Below are 13,544 nucleotides of genomic sequence, written 5' to 3'. Positions count from 1 at the left end.
GAGCAAAGCACACACTCTGGTTTCTGTGGCACAAGGATACAGTTCCATTTACACAGCTCAGGACCTTCTGTGTCCAAGCCTCTCTACTTCTTGCAAGTATCTTGACTCAGAGGGCCTGTTGTACAAAAAAACAACAACACACAAACTTTCTTTTCCTTTTACCAGTATTCAATTGTATGTTTTCTCTGGATCCCCCTCTTCCTGGCAGATCTCTTTCAAACCAAAAGTTCAACGTTGGATCCCCCTCTTCCGGGCTCAGATCTCCCTCAAAACAATGTTCAGAGAATTATTTCTTGGGTGACTCATGTTAGGCAGAAACCTGTGCAGTTCCCTTAGGGACCATGCAAAAGATTTAGGACTACAGGTGGTTGGCAGTAAACCCAATTGGTAGCAGTCTGTACCACCCAGATTTACCTGGTAGCTGTGGCTGAGCAGTCAGACTTCTCTCAAGATGAGTTAGGCAGTATATAGAGTATACACAATAGGTACAGAGACACAGTAGCACAAGCAAACACTGACCAGAGCTTCGGTGTAAAAGTATATAATTATTTATTTGAAGACACACTTGTAAATTACACTAGCACAAAGAGAGGTAAATAAATTCAACACACAGTCACTATTATATATATATACAACGCTAATTACTTATTAGACAAGTCTTAATGAGAAACACCACTTATTTTCAGACAGAGGTGAGCGCTTAACATAAGATGGCACTCTAATAAGTTATTAAAAAGGGAGTGAAAAAGGCAAAGGTATGAAAGCACACAAATTTCAATACTTTTCAAAGAACCACAGTGAGGCAGTTTAGGCAAAGTCTACTGGGGAGCAAGGAAGTTCAAATGCCAGGCCCACTCTTAGAGAGAGCAAGCAAAATGTGTCCAGGATCACAGAGTGGGATTATGCCCAAAGAGTCTTTGTAGAAAGTTCACAAAAGATTGAGATTAAGTCAGGAAAAGTTAGTTAACAGGTCCCAGGCTAGCCCAGGTTAGAAAGTCAAGGATTTACTGTCACCCCGAAAGATCTGTCGCAAGGGAAGCCAGGCGGGACACATTACCTGAAAGTGGGAAGAACGCTCCAGCGGGGGCAGTTGTTCCTGGCAGCGGATGCAAGTCGGTGTTTCGTCCAGAGGAAGAGGAGGTCTCGGCGTGGAGGAAAGCTGAAGGTCGTTGCGCTGCCAGGGAATAAACAAGCCGCGGAGTTTCCCGGTTACAAGGTACCACCCTGTTCTTCGCGTTAGTGGTGATCTGTGGTATTCCGGTTGCCGGCGTGCTTGGCACGGGCAAAGCGGCCACGAGATGGTCCAAGAAGGCGAAAAGATGGGCAAACTGGTTATCCCCACCAGTCAAAGGAAGAAGACTCTCCGGGCTGGAGATCTCCTCTGTTGTCGGGAAAAGTGGTGAGACGATCCCGCAGGGCTCCACCGGTGGTGTCATCGTTGCAGGTCGGCTCGGCTTCTCCCTCCTCAGATCCTTTAGGTCATGTGGCGACTTCTGAAGTTCCAGTCCCCAAAGCCCTGCTTTTATGCAGAAAACCCCCATTCATTCAGCCTAGCTGTCAATCAAACATGCTAAGTGGTGAGCCGGGCGGCTCACCACTTGGGCCAATCACACAAGACTGCGACTTGAGTTGCCGAGGCAACTCAGTCCAGGGTGCCTAAACCCCCTCCCACACTCCCTGTGGTACCCAGACAGAGTGGCACCACTTTTGGAGGCTTCTGTGGAGAAGCCCGCCAAAATGTGGAACAAAGGGCTCGACTTGGCTTGGAGTCACAGAAGCGAACACAAATGCCATTTTGGAACCAAGTTTCGGCAAAAATTACCAACCGGTGAATTAATATTAATTTAATAAACCGGCGGTATGTTCGAGGCTATATTAAAAAGTGGTAGCCTCGAACAATGGGAAAATCCCATAGGAATATATTTGCGGTCGAATATAAAAAGTAGTATCCACTGCCACCAGCCAAAACTCGGTCAGGGGGGACTGGACAGTGCCCCCTCGAACAACAGACCCCAGGACAATCGAATTGCCCCGACCAGTACGTCCACAATAGGATGGTTTGTACTGGTTCTGTTCACAATTTGAGACTAGTAAAGCCAATGGTGACTTTACATGCCCTGGTAGACAGTAGTCAGTCCCAGGGTATGGGGTCTATGTTTGGGGGTCGCTACAACATCCCTGGGTTACGGCACGGAGGGTGCTGTGTAAACCACATACCAAAAACACATGAAGCCCTATGGGGTAAAGGACCCCATAGCCCATAAAACACATACAAAGTCAAAGGAACACCTCAAATCATGTCTACGAGTGGGAGAAAAAGAGTCTCACTCTTAGCAGGAGAAAAAAATAAATCCCAAAAATCCAGCAAAGCTGCTGGGGGACTCACTAGGTTTGGGAAATTAGCCTTTACAGAGAATTCTCCCTAACAACTCACTGTTCACCCTTGATACCCCTCAAACGGGCTCAGATCCCTTTCTTTCACTCATTTAGTCTCCCTCAGCTGGGATCGGACCAATTGTGATGTACATTAAAGACTTTCAATTGTGCACAGGGTTTAGTTTGACCCGTTGTATGACCTCTTTGATCTCAATATTCCTTTTTCTCACACTCAGCATCAGTTGGATACCTAACAGAGACATTTGAATGAGCACCCATGTGGCGCCGGACCACTCTGTCTACGGTATCTTTTCTTAACCTCCCAAAGTTCAATTATAAAGTTCCACTACTCCTTTGGTTTCCAATTATATTTGTGTCGCTTGTCACCAACGCCTCAAACACTGTTCTGTTTATACAATGTTGCTGCTTGCAACCTTGGTTCAAAACACAAGCTGGTTTGGTATCAGTCTCTCAGACTCACCGGCTGTGCTGTCTTTACTGACGCCACTTTGTTGTAGGAGCAAAGGACAGTACCACAGCGGTAATCGCTTCTCCCCGCCTGGGTTATCGACTCAGGAGAACCCCGGGTACCTCCGACACACTGTTCAGGTTTGGTCAGCCTTAATTCCTGGTCTTAGGTTTCTTACTTTCCAAAGCTCACAAAAGTAACGGTCTTTAAAGGCCAAGGGTATGTCCCTCCTTGCAACCCTCTCTGGTCTCGTCGTCTTTCTCCTTGTATTAAACTGCTATCTTGGAACTGCTGTTTCCTTGTGTGCTTTACCTCGCTGAGGGTGTACTTTAGTGCTCCATCTTTTATTCATGTGGGGAAGTGTGATGGAAGTCAGATGTGTGTAATTTTCAGTAATTGCCTGACCCTGCCTGACCATTGTAGTGGGAAATGTCCGGTATATGGCGCTGGTGTTAGTCCGTTGTTGACGGTGAGCTGTCTGGAGAAAGTGTTTGTGTCAGGGAAACGGGGGAGGAGGGTGTTGAATTCCCAGTAGGATGGGGAAAAGGTGTTATAAGGAAGGGGATTCCGCGTCTCACACTCCGGTGTCCCACTTCCACTGTTTCCAATGCCCACTCATCTGAAGTAACCCTCTCCCATTCTTGCAAATGCTGTGAGAGTCTGCCTCCCACCAGGATTTTGTGGGCTAAGGCCTCAGAAAGGTTTTGAGGCGGGTGAATCACCGGCTGAGGATAAAGTAGTTATTGCATGGGTTTACTTGGCACCCCTCCCTCGTCCACCATGAGGGAATGTTCTCTGGCACCTTTGACCAGCCAGTGCTCTCACGCTACCAAAAGAAGAGTGGTAATGAAAGGACCTAGCCCTCCAAGTTCGTCCACAGGCGTGTGATGGTTGTGGCTGTCTGATAGCAGCATCAAGCGATTTGGCTGCCACCTTTGAGGTCTGCAGCTTCTCTAGGCTCTCGCCAGCCTTGCTGCCAAACAACTGTATACCATCAAAAGGCATGTTGAGGAGTCTTGGCTGCACATCCGGTGAAATTCCCTTCTTCCTCAACCACGCAAACTTGCGTATCACTGTGCTCACCGCCATGGCTCTGCTAATGCTGTCTGAAGAGTCCAATCCTGACTGAATAGACTCTCACATCACCTCCTTTCTGTCTCTTACAATGTTCAGGAAGCCGTCTCTCTTCCCCTTCAAGAATGTGCACAGCCGCCATGGATATGCAGTTCCACAAGGTGAAAGAAAATGTTGCTAGTGTTGCTAATGTGCAAGTGGCATTAGCTGATTTTAGTGCCAGTCCCTCGGCAGAGAACACTTTTTTCGTTATAGCGTCTAATTGCTTATCGTCCCTATATGGCGGTATGGTTGGATATGCAGCTTTTTTGATGTTGATGTAGCTGCCTGAACTACTAGGCTCTCTGGTGTTGCGTGTTTAGACAAGTAGTCTGGATCACTGCTTGAGGGCCTGTATTTTCTGTGATGTCATCCTGTTCAAATGGAGGAGCAGGTCTGCCCCATCCCAAAAAGTCTATAGCTCTCGAGATAAGTTGTCTGATGAAGCATCTGCTTGCTCTGTCGAGTCTGGCTTGCCAAATCAAGCTCTGGTAATGTGTCTATGCCACTTGCTGACTGAAGGTTCTAATAGAGGTCTTTTATCCTGTACTCTTCCGAAATAAGGGCCGCAGGAACATTGGGTGTTCCAAATTCTAAGCCAAATGGAGGAGTATCTTGGTCAGATGGTTCTCGCTTCCTCATAAATGGAGGATAAAAATGTGAAAAAATCTTTCCTAGGGAGTGGCTTGTAGGTGTTTTCAACCTCCTTCGAAGCAATCAAAGCTTTCATTGGTAATGACATTGATGACTTAGACGCTGATGGCATCAATGATTTCGACGCTGATGGCTTCAACGATTTTGGCATTGATGGAGCCCTCAAAGGGCTCAACCCTTGACTCGATAGAGTCTTTGACGGTCTGTTGTCGAGTCGAGACCTCAGCGGTTCTCAAGGGGTTTCAGGCTCGGCTTGAGGGCACGCAGGATTTCACCTCAGCCATTTCCTTGTCGGCTTTTGATGGCGTGACAAGAGCATGGCTTCTTGTTTTCTCTTTTGAGGCCACCAGAGCTGCTTTCTCAAAGATATCTATAATTTTTTGCATGAACACCTCCCATTGGGCAAGAGTCGTCGACTTACGTGGGCAGGCTATTTTTCTCTCAGGCGAGGAATCTGAGAAAGTGGAAGGAGACCTATGGTGCCTTTTCTTCATCTTTCTCGAAGAAGACGAGGAATTGTGAGAACTGCTGTCAGAACGGGACCGTTTTTTGGACATTTTCCTCTGAGAAGAGTCGCCTCTCAACTCGTCAGACGAGTGCCTTTTTTCCGACGGTGTCGTCGAGGGGGATTTTGTAGGGGGCCTACCTGCAGCTAACTTTCCCTTTCGCTACTTCAATGCTTTACCTGTCATGGACTGGTAAGACCCTCAGTCTTTCGTCCTGTGCTCGACACCAAGGAAACAAAGACACACCCGATGGGGATCTGTGATAGACATCTACGCACCGCAGACATGGCACTTTTTAAATCCGGTCTTTGGGGTCGATGAAGCCGATGATGAGGCCATTTCAAAATGTCAGTTTCTATAGAAACCAAAGCACGCCGTCATTCTCGAAGTGTTAGCTATTGCGGTAAAATGGAACAGTAGCTAACGGGTGCTAAGCGTGTTATACATACCAGTGAGACGGAGGCCTTCGAGGGTAATCGAGTCGACCGCATCGACACGCAGCGCCCTCTGCCAAAAATGTCTTTCTGAAGCAGCTAAAGCTGGAAGGGAAGATAACGAATGATGAGGGCTACGTGGGAGGACACAATCAATTAGAAAAATTAACTTGTATAGTATAATCTATTTAAGCATTACTCTAGTGTAAACCTGGCTGCCAATTCATTGTATTTTATGCGTATACATTTTTATCTAAGAAATATTTTTGATCCCGTTTGATACTGTTTAATATATTATTGTACCTAAGGTTTTATGTTTTGTAACTGTATATAAAAGGTTTGTGTGAGTTGGTCTAAGATTATTTTTATAAACTTCACATTAGATCAGTACAAACAATTTTAAAAAGGAGGAGGGCTATTCATTCATTCATTCATTTTGCCATTTGTATAGCGACTTCTTCCATACTTATGGTCCAAATGCGCTGTTGGTTGAACGCCCTCTGAGCTGTTTGGAAGAAGTGGTGAGGTGCTATTATATATGTGTGCATTTCAGCCATTACAGTTATGTGAGAGTGCCCCAGACCCTGCTAGTCACCCATGTCTGAATGGCGTGTGGATGTGCGCGGCAGAGTTAAACTATGAACTAAACCGGGGTGTGTTGTGTTTAAAGAGATCGAGAATTATGTGAGAATGTAAAATTAGAATTTTTGCCGTTAAAGGTAGCTTCATTCTAATGGCAGAGGTGTTGTGCAGTAGTGTTTGTGTTCTGTGTGAGTACAGAATATGTGAGTCAGCTCGTGCCTTCTGCTAATTTACGAAAGTGTGGTAGGTGAGAGGATAAAATGGATTAACTGTGCAGGAATATGGCTACCTTACACAATTAGGCTAAATGCAAAATATGGCTTTATACAATTAGGCTACATTCCAAACTATGGCCGACTAACATGGTTGTGCTGAATGCAAGGTATGTCTACCTTAGACAGTGAAGCTAAATGAAACATATGGGTACCTTACACAATTAAGCTAAATGCAAAATGTGGCCGACTAACACAGTTGTGCTGAAAGCAAAGTATGGCTAGCTTACACAATTATGCTAATTGCAAAATATGGCTACCTTACACCATTAGGCTAAATTCAAGGTATGGCGACCTTACACAGTTAGGCGAAATGGAAAATATGGCTGACTAACACCTTTGTGCTAAAAGCAAAGTATGGCTAGCTTACACAATTAGGCTAAATGCATGTAGTATATGGTATTAGGTGTTAAGAGTGGTGGGGTTTTACTGCAGTACAGTAATGGCCTGTAACCCCCGCCAACAGCACTATGATGAAATAGGACTATGGTGAAGGTGCAGGACTAAGTCGAAGGGCTAGAAGAAAGAATGGTGAGCATAACCCCCCCCCAAAAAATCTCGTGATGCAACCAGTGCATGTAATAGCATTGGCAATTGTCATGCCAACCAAATATTCTGCTTCTTAAAACCCCTTTCTCTTCTGTCTCCCCTCTGTAGGAATGTTTTGGCAATAGAGTGGCACTAAAGCACCGCAATATGTGCCAAAACAGGCACCTTAAACCTTTATGCTTGTCAAAATACATTTGCCATGCAGATCTCTGTATTACCGTGTTTTATAGAGCAAGTAATCCTGGGAGCTTGAAAATGGGTGACCTCCTTTTGGAATTCCCAGGTAGACTTCTTTTTACAGATTGATAAGCCCTCCCTCTAGGTTACACTCCTGCTAAAACTATGAAATTAAAATGCTTGAAACGTACAATGACAAACGAATTATGCGAAACTAGGAAATTAACTTTTGGTAAATCTCCATTTTAGGTGGCGAGTATCTCAAGTGAAATGTACAGATCACACCAGCGTTGCCCTAAATTACCTCCAATAATTGTTTGTATTCTTGCAAAGTCTTTAAACTTAGATTTGTGGACTACCATCCGTGCTTTGCCAGAAAATGACACGAGTCTTAAAGAATTCCAGATTTTGAATTAGTATAATCTCATCAGTGTTCCACACTCATTAGAGCAGGCAAAAGAAGGTGCTCCTGGTGTGATGGCTGCATCTCACTTGGAATATTGTCCAGGTAAAATAGAATCTTACACAGAGTCTGTTTCCTGGTTTGGCACTGCTCGAAGATGTTGATTATGTGCAATTTCTGTTCTGTGGTGTAGGGACATTATCTGAGCTGTAGTTTAGACTTCATGGTGTGCGGGCATGTTGATGGTAAATTAACTTGAAGATAAACTATATTATAAGTAGTTGCATCTGTTGTCTTTTTCTTGCGTCTCTTTTGTTGACATCAATAAGGCAATATTAACATGGGAGTTGGCCAACCTTCCCAGTAACCGCTCAAAGCAGGTAATGCTGACGTTACTGGCAGGGTCAGCCCACCTACATAGTTAATATTGCCATTAGCACCTGCTTTTAATGGGCGCGGGTAGTAACGGGATATTGTTAAATGTGTTTCTTTGATGGACCAAAGCGTGCTATAATCAGAATTGCAACAGAGAATTAATTGTCCCAAGTAAACATTACTGTTGCCGTTCATTTTCTATGGAAGACCACTTGGTATAAATGAAGGTTCCAGAACACTCATTCCCTAAATTGCTGGAGGCAATTGAGTCTTTAGTCTTGTTTCAGGGCTGAGGGTTAGTTGGCAGAAATCTTGTATGTTCCTGTTGGATGCATAGGACGGTTGGGGAGAATTGCATTTGGGCATCTGGCGGTCTCTGTCTTCCTTTAAGTATTTGTGAATAATTATCTTGAAATCAGAGGAGACCTTGTCTGAGGTTCTGGAACTCACTACCGCTATCATTGATGGAGTGGGTGGCAATGAGTAAGCTGACCATCTTGCCTAGGTTGCTGCACTCATTTCAGTCTATGCCAATGTCCCTGCCTAGAAAATATCAAAGAGCTGAATGGCATAGTGAGTCTGTTTCTCTGGACAGTCAAATTACTCACGGATAGTGCTGGCTACCTTGACGCTCTCATATGAGAGGTGTGGGCTTGGAGGCCCCGAATACATATGTTATGTGTCGCAAATCCAGTTTGTGCTCAACTGCTACAGCAGTGGAGAGTGGTCCTAGGAGGCAGAAATTATAGCCAGGACCCATATTGGTAAATTAGTGCATGGCCTGCTGCACGAAGGGGGGACCATTATCGTAGGGTGATTAAAAGGTTTCTCGTGTGTGGCTTAGCGTAACCGACTATGCCTGGGGGTCTCTTACCACCCTGAATCCTCAGCTCTTGCACATTTTGAGTTATGCAAGGTGTTTAATGCTAGAATAAATAGTGTCTTGCATGCAGGGTGCACAATGGAGACAATTATTTTGCGAAGGGAAGCTAGTGGACATTCATACAATGCAGAGGGAGAGTGTCTGATGAATGCTATAATTTAAGTTGCTGGTGCTCTGTGGGAGTATATGCAAATTAACAAGGAGGGTCCTGGGAGTCCCTCTGCCAGACATTAGTCCTGGTTACGAGAGACTTACCCAGAGTCTTTAGCTCACTATCTTTCACAGAGAAGAAATATCCCAAACATATCCCAAACAAGTATATGGCCTGAGGTACATGTTAAGCGCACACCTCTTACCTTGTGCAGGTATTTTTTTTATCTAAAGGGAGCCCACAAAAGTGGCAAAAAAATGTAAAGCCACAGCCTCAATAGGGATGCAATAGGATGCGATTGTAAGACCGAGGTGGGGGGTGGTTCTGGAGGCAGAAGTGTCAGAGATTGGGTAATGGCTTGTGAGGCCAGTAGGTCAGTCTCATCCAATAGACTTCCAGATTTTCTGCATGCGTAATCTAGCACTGCAACATTGCGTAATTTCTATCCAGGCATGATTGTTCGGTTGTCCCATTTGTGATAAGGAGGATCCTAGCTTCTTGTACATGCTGTTGTCATGCCCGAAGGTGTCCGTGCAATGGAAGGAGGAGGTTACCAACTACTTGGATGATTTCAAATGCTGGTGCTGGATCCGAAGATGTCCTGGGCATCCTACCTACCAGAAAGAAAGCTCAGAAGAGAACTGGACAATTGCTCTCTGGGACTGGTTTTGCACAAAAGGTGTGCTATAATGCAGGCTTATACCAGGGACTACGACCCATGTGCTCTTGCACCTGATTGGTCGAGCACACTGGTCAGGTTGCACATGCATGAACGAATTCAAAGGAGAACTCTGCTGATTAAAAGTCTGGTTATTAACTGCTATTAGACCAAAACAAAACTTTATTTGTATCATTTAACTGAAAGTGAGGTTTAAAAATCTGTTTTGGGTCAAATGTTGAACCTGCCATGTCTGCTTCTGAAAATGCCTTAGTGCGGCTCTTGACTCATAAATCAACCTCCTATTCTGCCCCCAGTGACATAGTAGGCAGCTCTTTTTAGGTAGTGTCACACCTATCTACACGTCCCAGGCTTTTGAGACCAATGCAACAAATATCGCCAGTCTAGTCGCTGCGGTAAGCACGTCATTTGATTTTAAAGAAATACCTTTCCTTCGAAAGTTTCTCTTCAAATTCCATGATAAATCTGTTTGGCAATTTTAAATTAAATTAATTGTTCTTCCCACACAAGCGAAACTTAAAATTCATTTGCATCAACAAAGAAAAATATTGTTACTATCGTCACAAAGTGGATGTCTGCACGTTTTATTGTCTGACAAAAAATTATTTGAATTTGTGAATCGTTAAGAGCAATAATAAATAAGTGCACATGGTTTCTTCAAGTGGTGCAGTAGTATGTTTTCTGACCTTATTTTGTTTTATTACTGTGCCCTAACAGATCTTACCTATGAATATGTGCAAAGGGAGGCTCTGAAGATTCCTCTACTGTTTCAAAGGAAGGAAGGCCTGGGAATTAAGTAAGTGACCACGGATACTCAGTGTTATGCTAGCAAGTGGAGAGCTGTACTACAAAAAGCATCACATATAAAAACCCTGTCTCTTTACTGAGTTGTGCATTGCCTGAAAATATTGTGGATATTTTTGTGTCAACTGTAGCAGTTGCACAACCACTACAGGCTACATTATTTAACAGCCGTATTTGGGACTTGGCAATTACGTTTGGTACAGAAGCCAAAGGGCAGGATTACAGGAATTACAGGAATGATTTTTCTTTGTAAAGCAGATTTTCGATTCCCTCCGCTTTGTTGGCACAGTAACTACAACATTAAGCGACGGTTTAAAGGCTGTACAGTAATTTTAGCAATATACTACAAGGCAGAAGCTGTGTGTGGGGGCTTCAGTGTACTCATTGAGGCTAAATCTGTGGTTAATGTTGGATACTTGAGGTTTCAAAATTGAAATGAGTCTAGTGTGAAGTTAATGTTACTTTTTTTTAAGTTAACATTCCAGGTTTGCATCACTGGTTTGGTACACGCTATTGTACCATTTCGAAATTCCGCTAAGAGAAAGGGAAAGCGGACAACTGGCATCAGTGAGGATTCCAGCCTGCTTGGCATACCATCTAAGGGCATTTTGCAAACATAAGAACGATCACAAATTCAGTCAACATTCCTTACATTGTGCTCCCACTCATCAACCATGCATGGGACTTCCTCTCTAGTCCAAACGTGCACCCTCAGGTGTGAGCTGTAAGGAGTGCCGTCTGTTTATGAATAATCAAAGCTTGGGAACCATGGAGCTGCAAAACATGACCTTCTTTAATCTGACTTGTCGGCCCTCCAAAGAGGCAAAGAGGCATCTTTGGTCAATTTTCATCATTTTAATGTCATGACATTTCTGCATTGTTTGTAATGCCTGTAAAAGCAGAAAATCAAGTTCATATTTGGTGTGTGGGTCTTCGCAAGGCGGCCACACGCCAAATTGAAAAGTATGCTGCCTTCCCCCTTTTGTAATTACAATGCTGATTTGACCTCATTGGTTTCGAAGGTTCATGCTCTCGCTCAGTGGGTCAATCCAGCAGAGTCTTTTTTTTGCCAGGCTTTGCTTTCCTTTCGGCACCACATCCTGGCCTGGATGTCCCTGCTTCTCCATCTTGTTATTTTCTGGCCCTTTAACACAGTCTCTGGTAGCTAAGCCGTTCTTTTTCCATTTGCAGAATTTTTGTATGGTCATGGCCGAGCACATGCTCAGTTCCTAATTGTGGGGGTCAGAAGAAAGAGAGAGGCTGGTGTCTTCCATTTTAAAACTTTTTATCAAATGAAAAGGTGCAAACTCCTAAGTTTCCCTAAAACGATGGAGTTTTCCCTACCTTACACTAACTAGGGTGCTTATCCGTCATCGGTGAGTCCAAAAGGAAAATCTGTCCTCCATCCAAAACTAACCTATTCTGTCCCCATCACTCTCAAAACTAACTAAGGCACAGGAGAATGACCTTCTTCTCCTCTGGTCTACTTTTCTGCACAGTTACTTAAGTAACTTATTTGTAGGTAGTTCTTGGCAACTACTTTAATTAGTGAGTGCAGTTTGGAAAGGGGGCTCTTCAATTCGTCTATCGTGTCCTTGGCACCTTGGTTCCCCCTTTTTGTGGTTATTCCTCTCTCTCTGTTTATCACACTTGCTACTTTTTCTCTATACAGTGTTGAAGTCTTTTCTTGGCCGGGCCAGATAGAAATATTCCCAAAAGGATTTTCTCTTTCCTCTAACACTTGATAGTTACTGGGACGAGTATGAGGGTTCCAGTAACGGTTCTCACTTATTCCCAAGTCTTTATTCTTACTGGGACGAGTATGAGTAATCCAGTAATGATTCTCACTTCTCCCCACCCATTTGGGCTTACTGGGACGAGTATGAATGTTCCAGTAATTATTCTCACTTCTCTTCACCTCTTTGGGCTTACTGGGGCGAGTATGAATGTTCCAGTAATGATTATCACTTCTCTCCACCTCTTTGGGCTTACTCGGACGAGCATGAATGTTCCAGTAATGATTCTTTTTGTTCTCCATTGTTCTTTCCTTATTAGATAGTGGAGACTTTAACATCCATCTGAATGCTTCCTGTACTTCCTATGGACTCTTTCGTGACCTCTGCGACTCACTCTCCCTCTCTATTCTCCCCTCTGGCCCAACTCACTCTGCAGGACACACTCTGGATGTTCTGATCTCCTCAGACCTTCCCCTTTCCATTTCTCTCACCACTCCTGGAGTGATCACGTTCTCCTTTCCTCCCAGCTCACCCGCTCTACCCCTCAGGCCAAGCCACCTCCAGCACTGCCACCTACCTTCTCGGTTATCCGACCCATGAAGCGTGTGTCAGTTGAGGCTTTCGCCGCCACTTTCTCACCCCCACTACTCCTTTGGCTGACTCACACCCTGACACAGCCCTTTCCATGCTCCATTCTGCTATATCGGCTACTCTTGATGTTTTTGCCCCTGTCATGAGGATCCACCTGAAGCCCAAAGCCAAGTGCAACTCCTGGTACGACTCAGACGTCGCCACCCTTAAACGCAAGTGCAGGGTGGCTGAGAGGAAATGGCATGCTTCCGGTACATCCTCTGACAAACTGGCCTGCCACCTTCTCCAAAGGTAATACCGGCTCCCTGTCCGCACCAAGAAGAGAGTCCACATCTAACCACGCATCTCTGCAGCATCTAACAACTCGGCCAAACTCTTTAAAATCTGCAAGGAGCTGGCCAATTCTGCTGCAGTCTCTACTTCTCCTGTCCCCTCACAGGCACTCTGCATGGCTCTGGCTTCTCATTTCATCTCTAAAACTCAGAACATCCTGTCCTCTCTCTCTTCCTCTCCCCCTCCTTCCTCTACTCCCTGCTCTCCCTCTGGCCCTTCTTTGGACACCTCCTCTCTCTCCTTTTGTTCTTTTCTCCTCTTCTCGCCAGATGAGGTTTCTAGACAAGCCCCATCTATGAAAGTCTCGTCAAAACAGGTTCACCCCTGTTCCTCCAAAACCCTCAAGGACCACATTGACACCCTGGCTCCTGCTCTGGCTGACTTCTGCAACCACTCCCTTGCCACTGGAGCCTTCCTTTCCCCCCTTAAGCACTCCCGTGTGCACCCTCTTCTTAAG

At 44.8% G+C, this 13,544-nt stretch overlaps 1 protein-coding gene across 8 annotated transcripts in view; it reads left to right on the top strand.

The window, feature by feature from the left end:
• KDM2B (lysine demethylase 2B) overlaps positions 1–13,544 on the top strand; it is a 1,898,564-nt gene that overhangs the window by 249,457 nt on the left and 1,635,563 nt on the right. For all 8 annotated transcript variants that reach the window (XM_069619581.1, XM_069619583.1, XM_069619582.1 and 5 more), the window contains exon 3: positions 10,341–10,419. In XM_069619581.1, the coding sequence (XP_069475682.1) occupies positions 10,341–10,419 (79 nt within the window). The remainder of the gene's footprint in view (positions 1–10,340; positions 10,420–13,544) is intronic.

The sequence above is a fragment of the Ambystoma mexicanum genome, chromosome 10 (genome assembly GCF_040938575.1).
Source record: "Ambystoma mexicanum isolate Mex_15411 chromosome 10, UKY_AmexF1_1, whole genome shotgun sequence".
Lineage (NCBI taxonomy): Eukaryota > Metazoa > Chordata > Amphibia > Caudata > Ambystomatidae > Ambystoma > Ambystoma mexicanum.
Note: the sequence above shows the minus strand (reverse complement) of the source record. Positions and strands in the feature narration are given on the sequence as shown.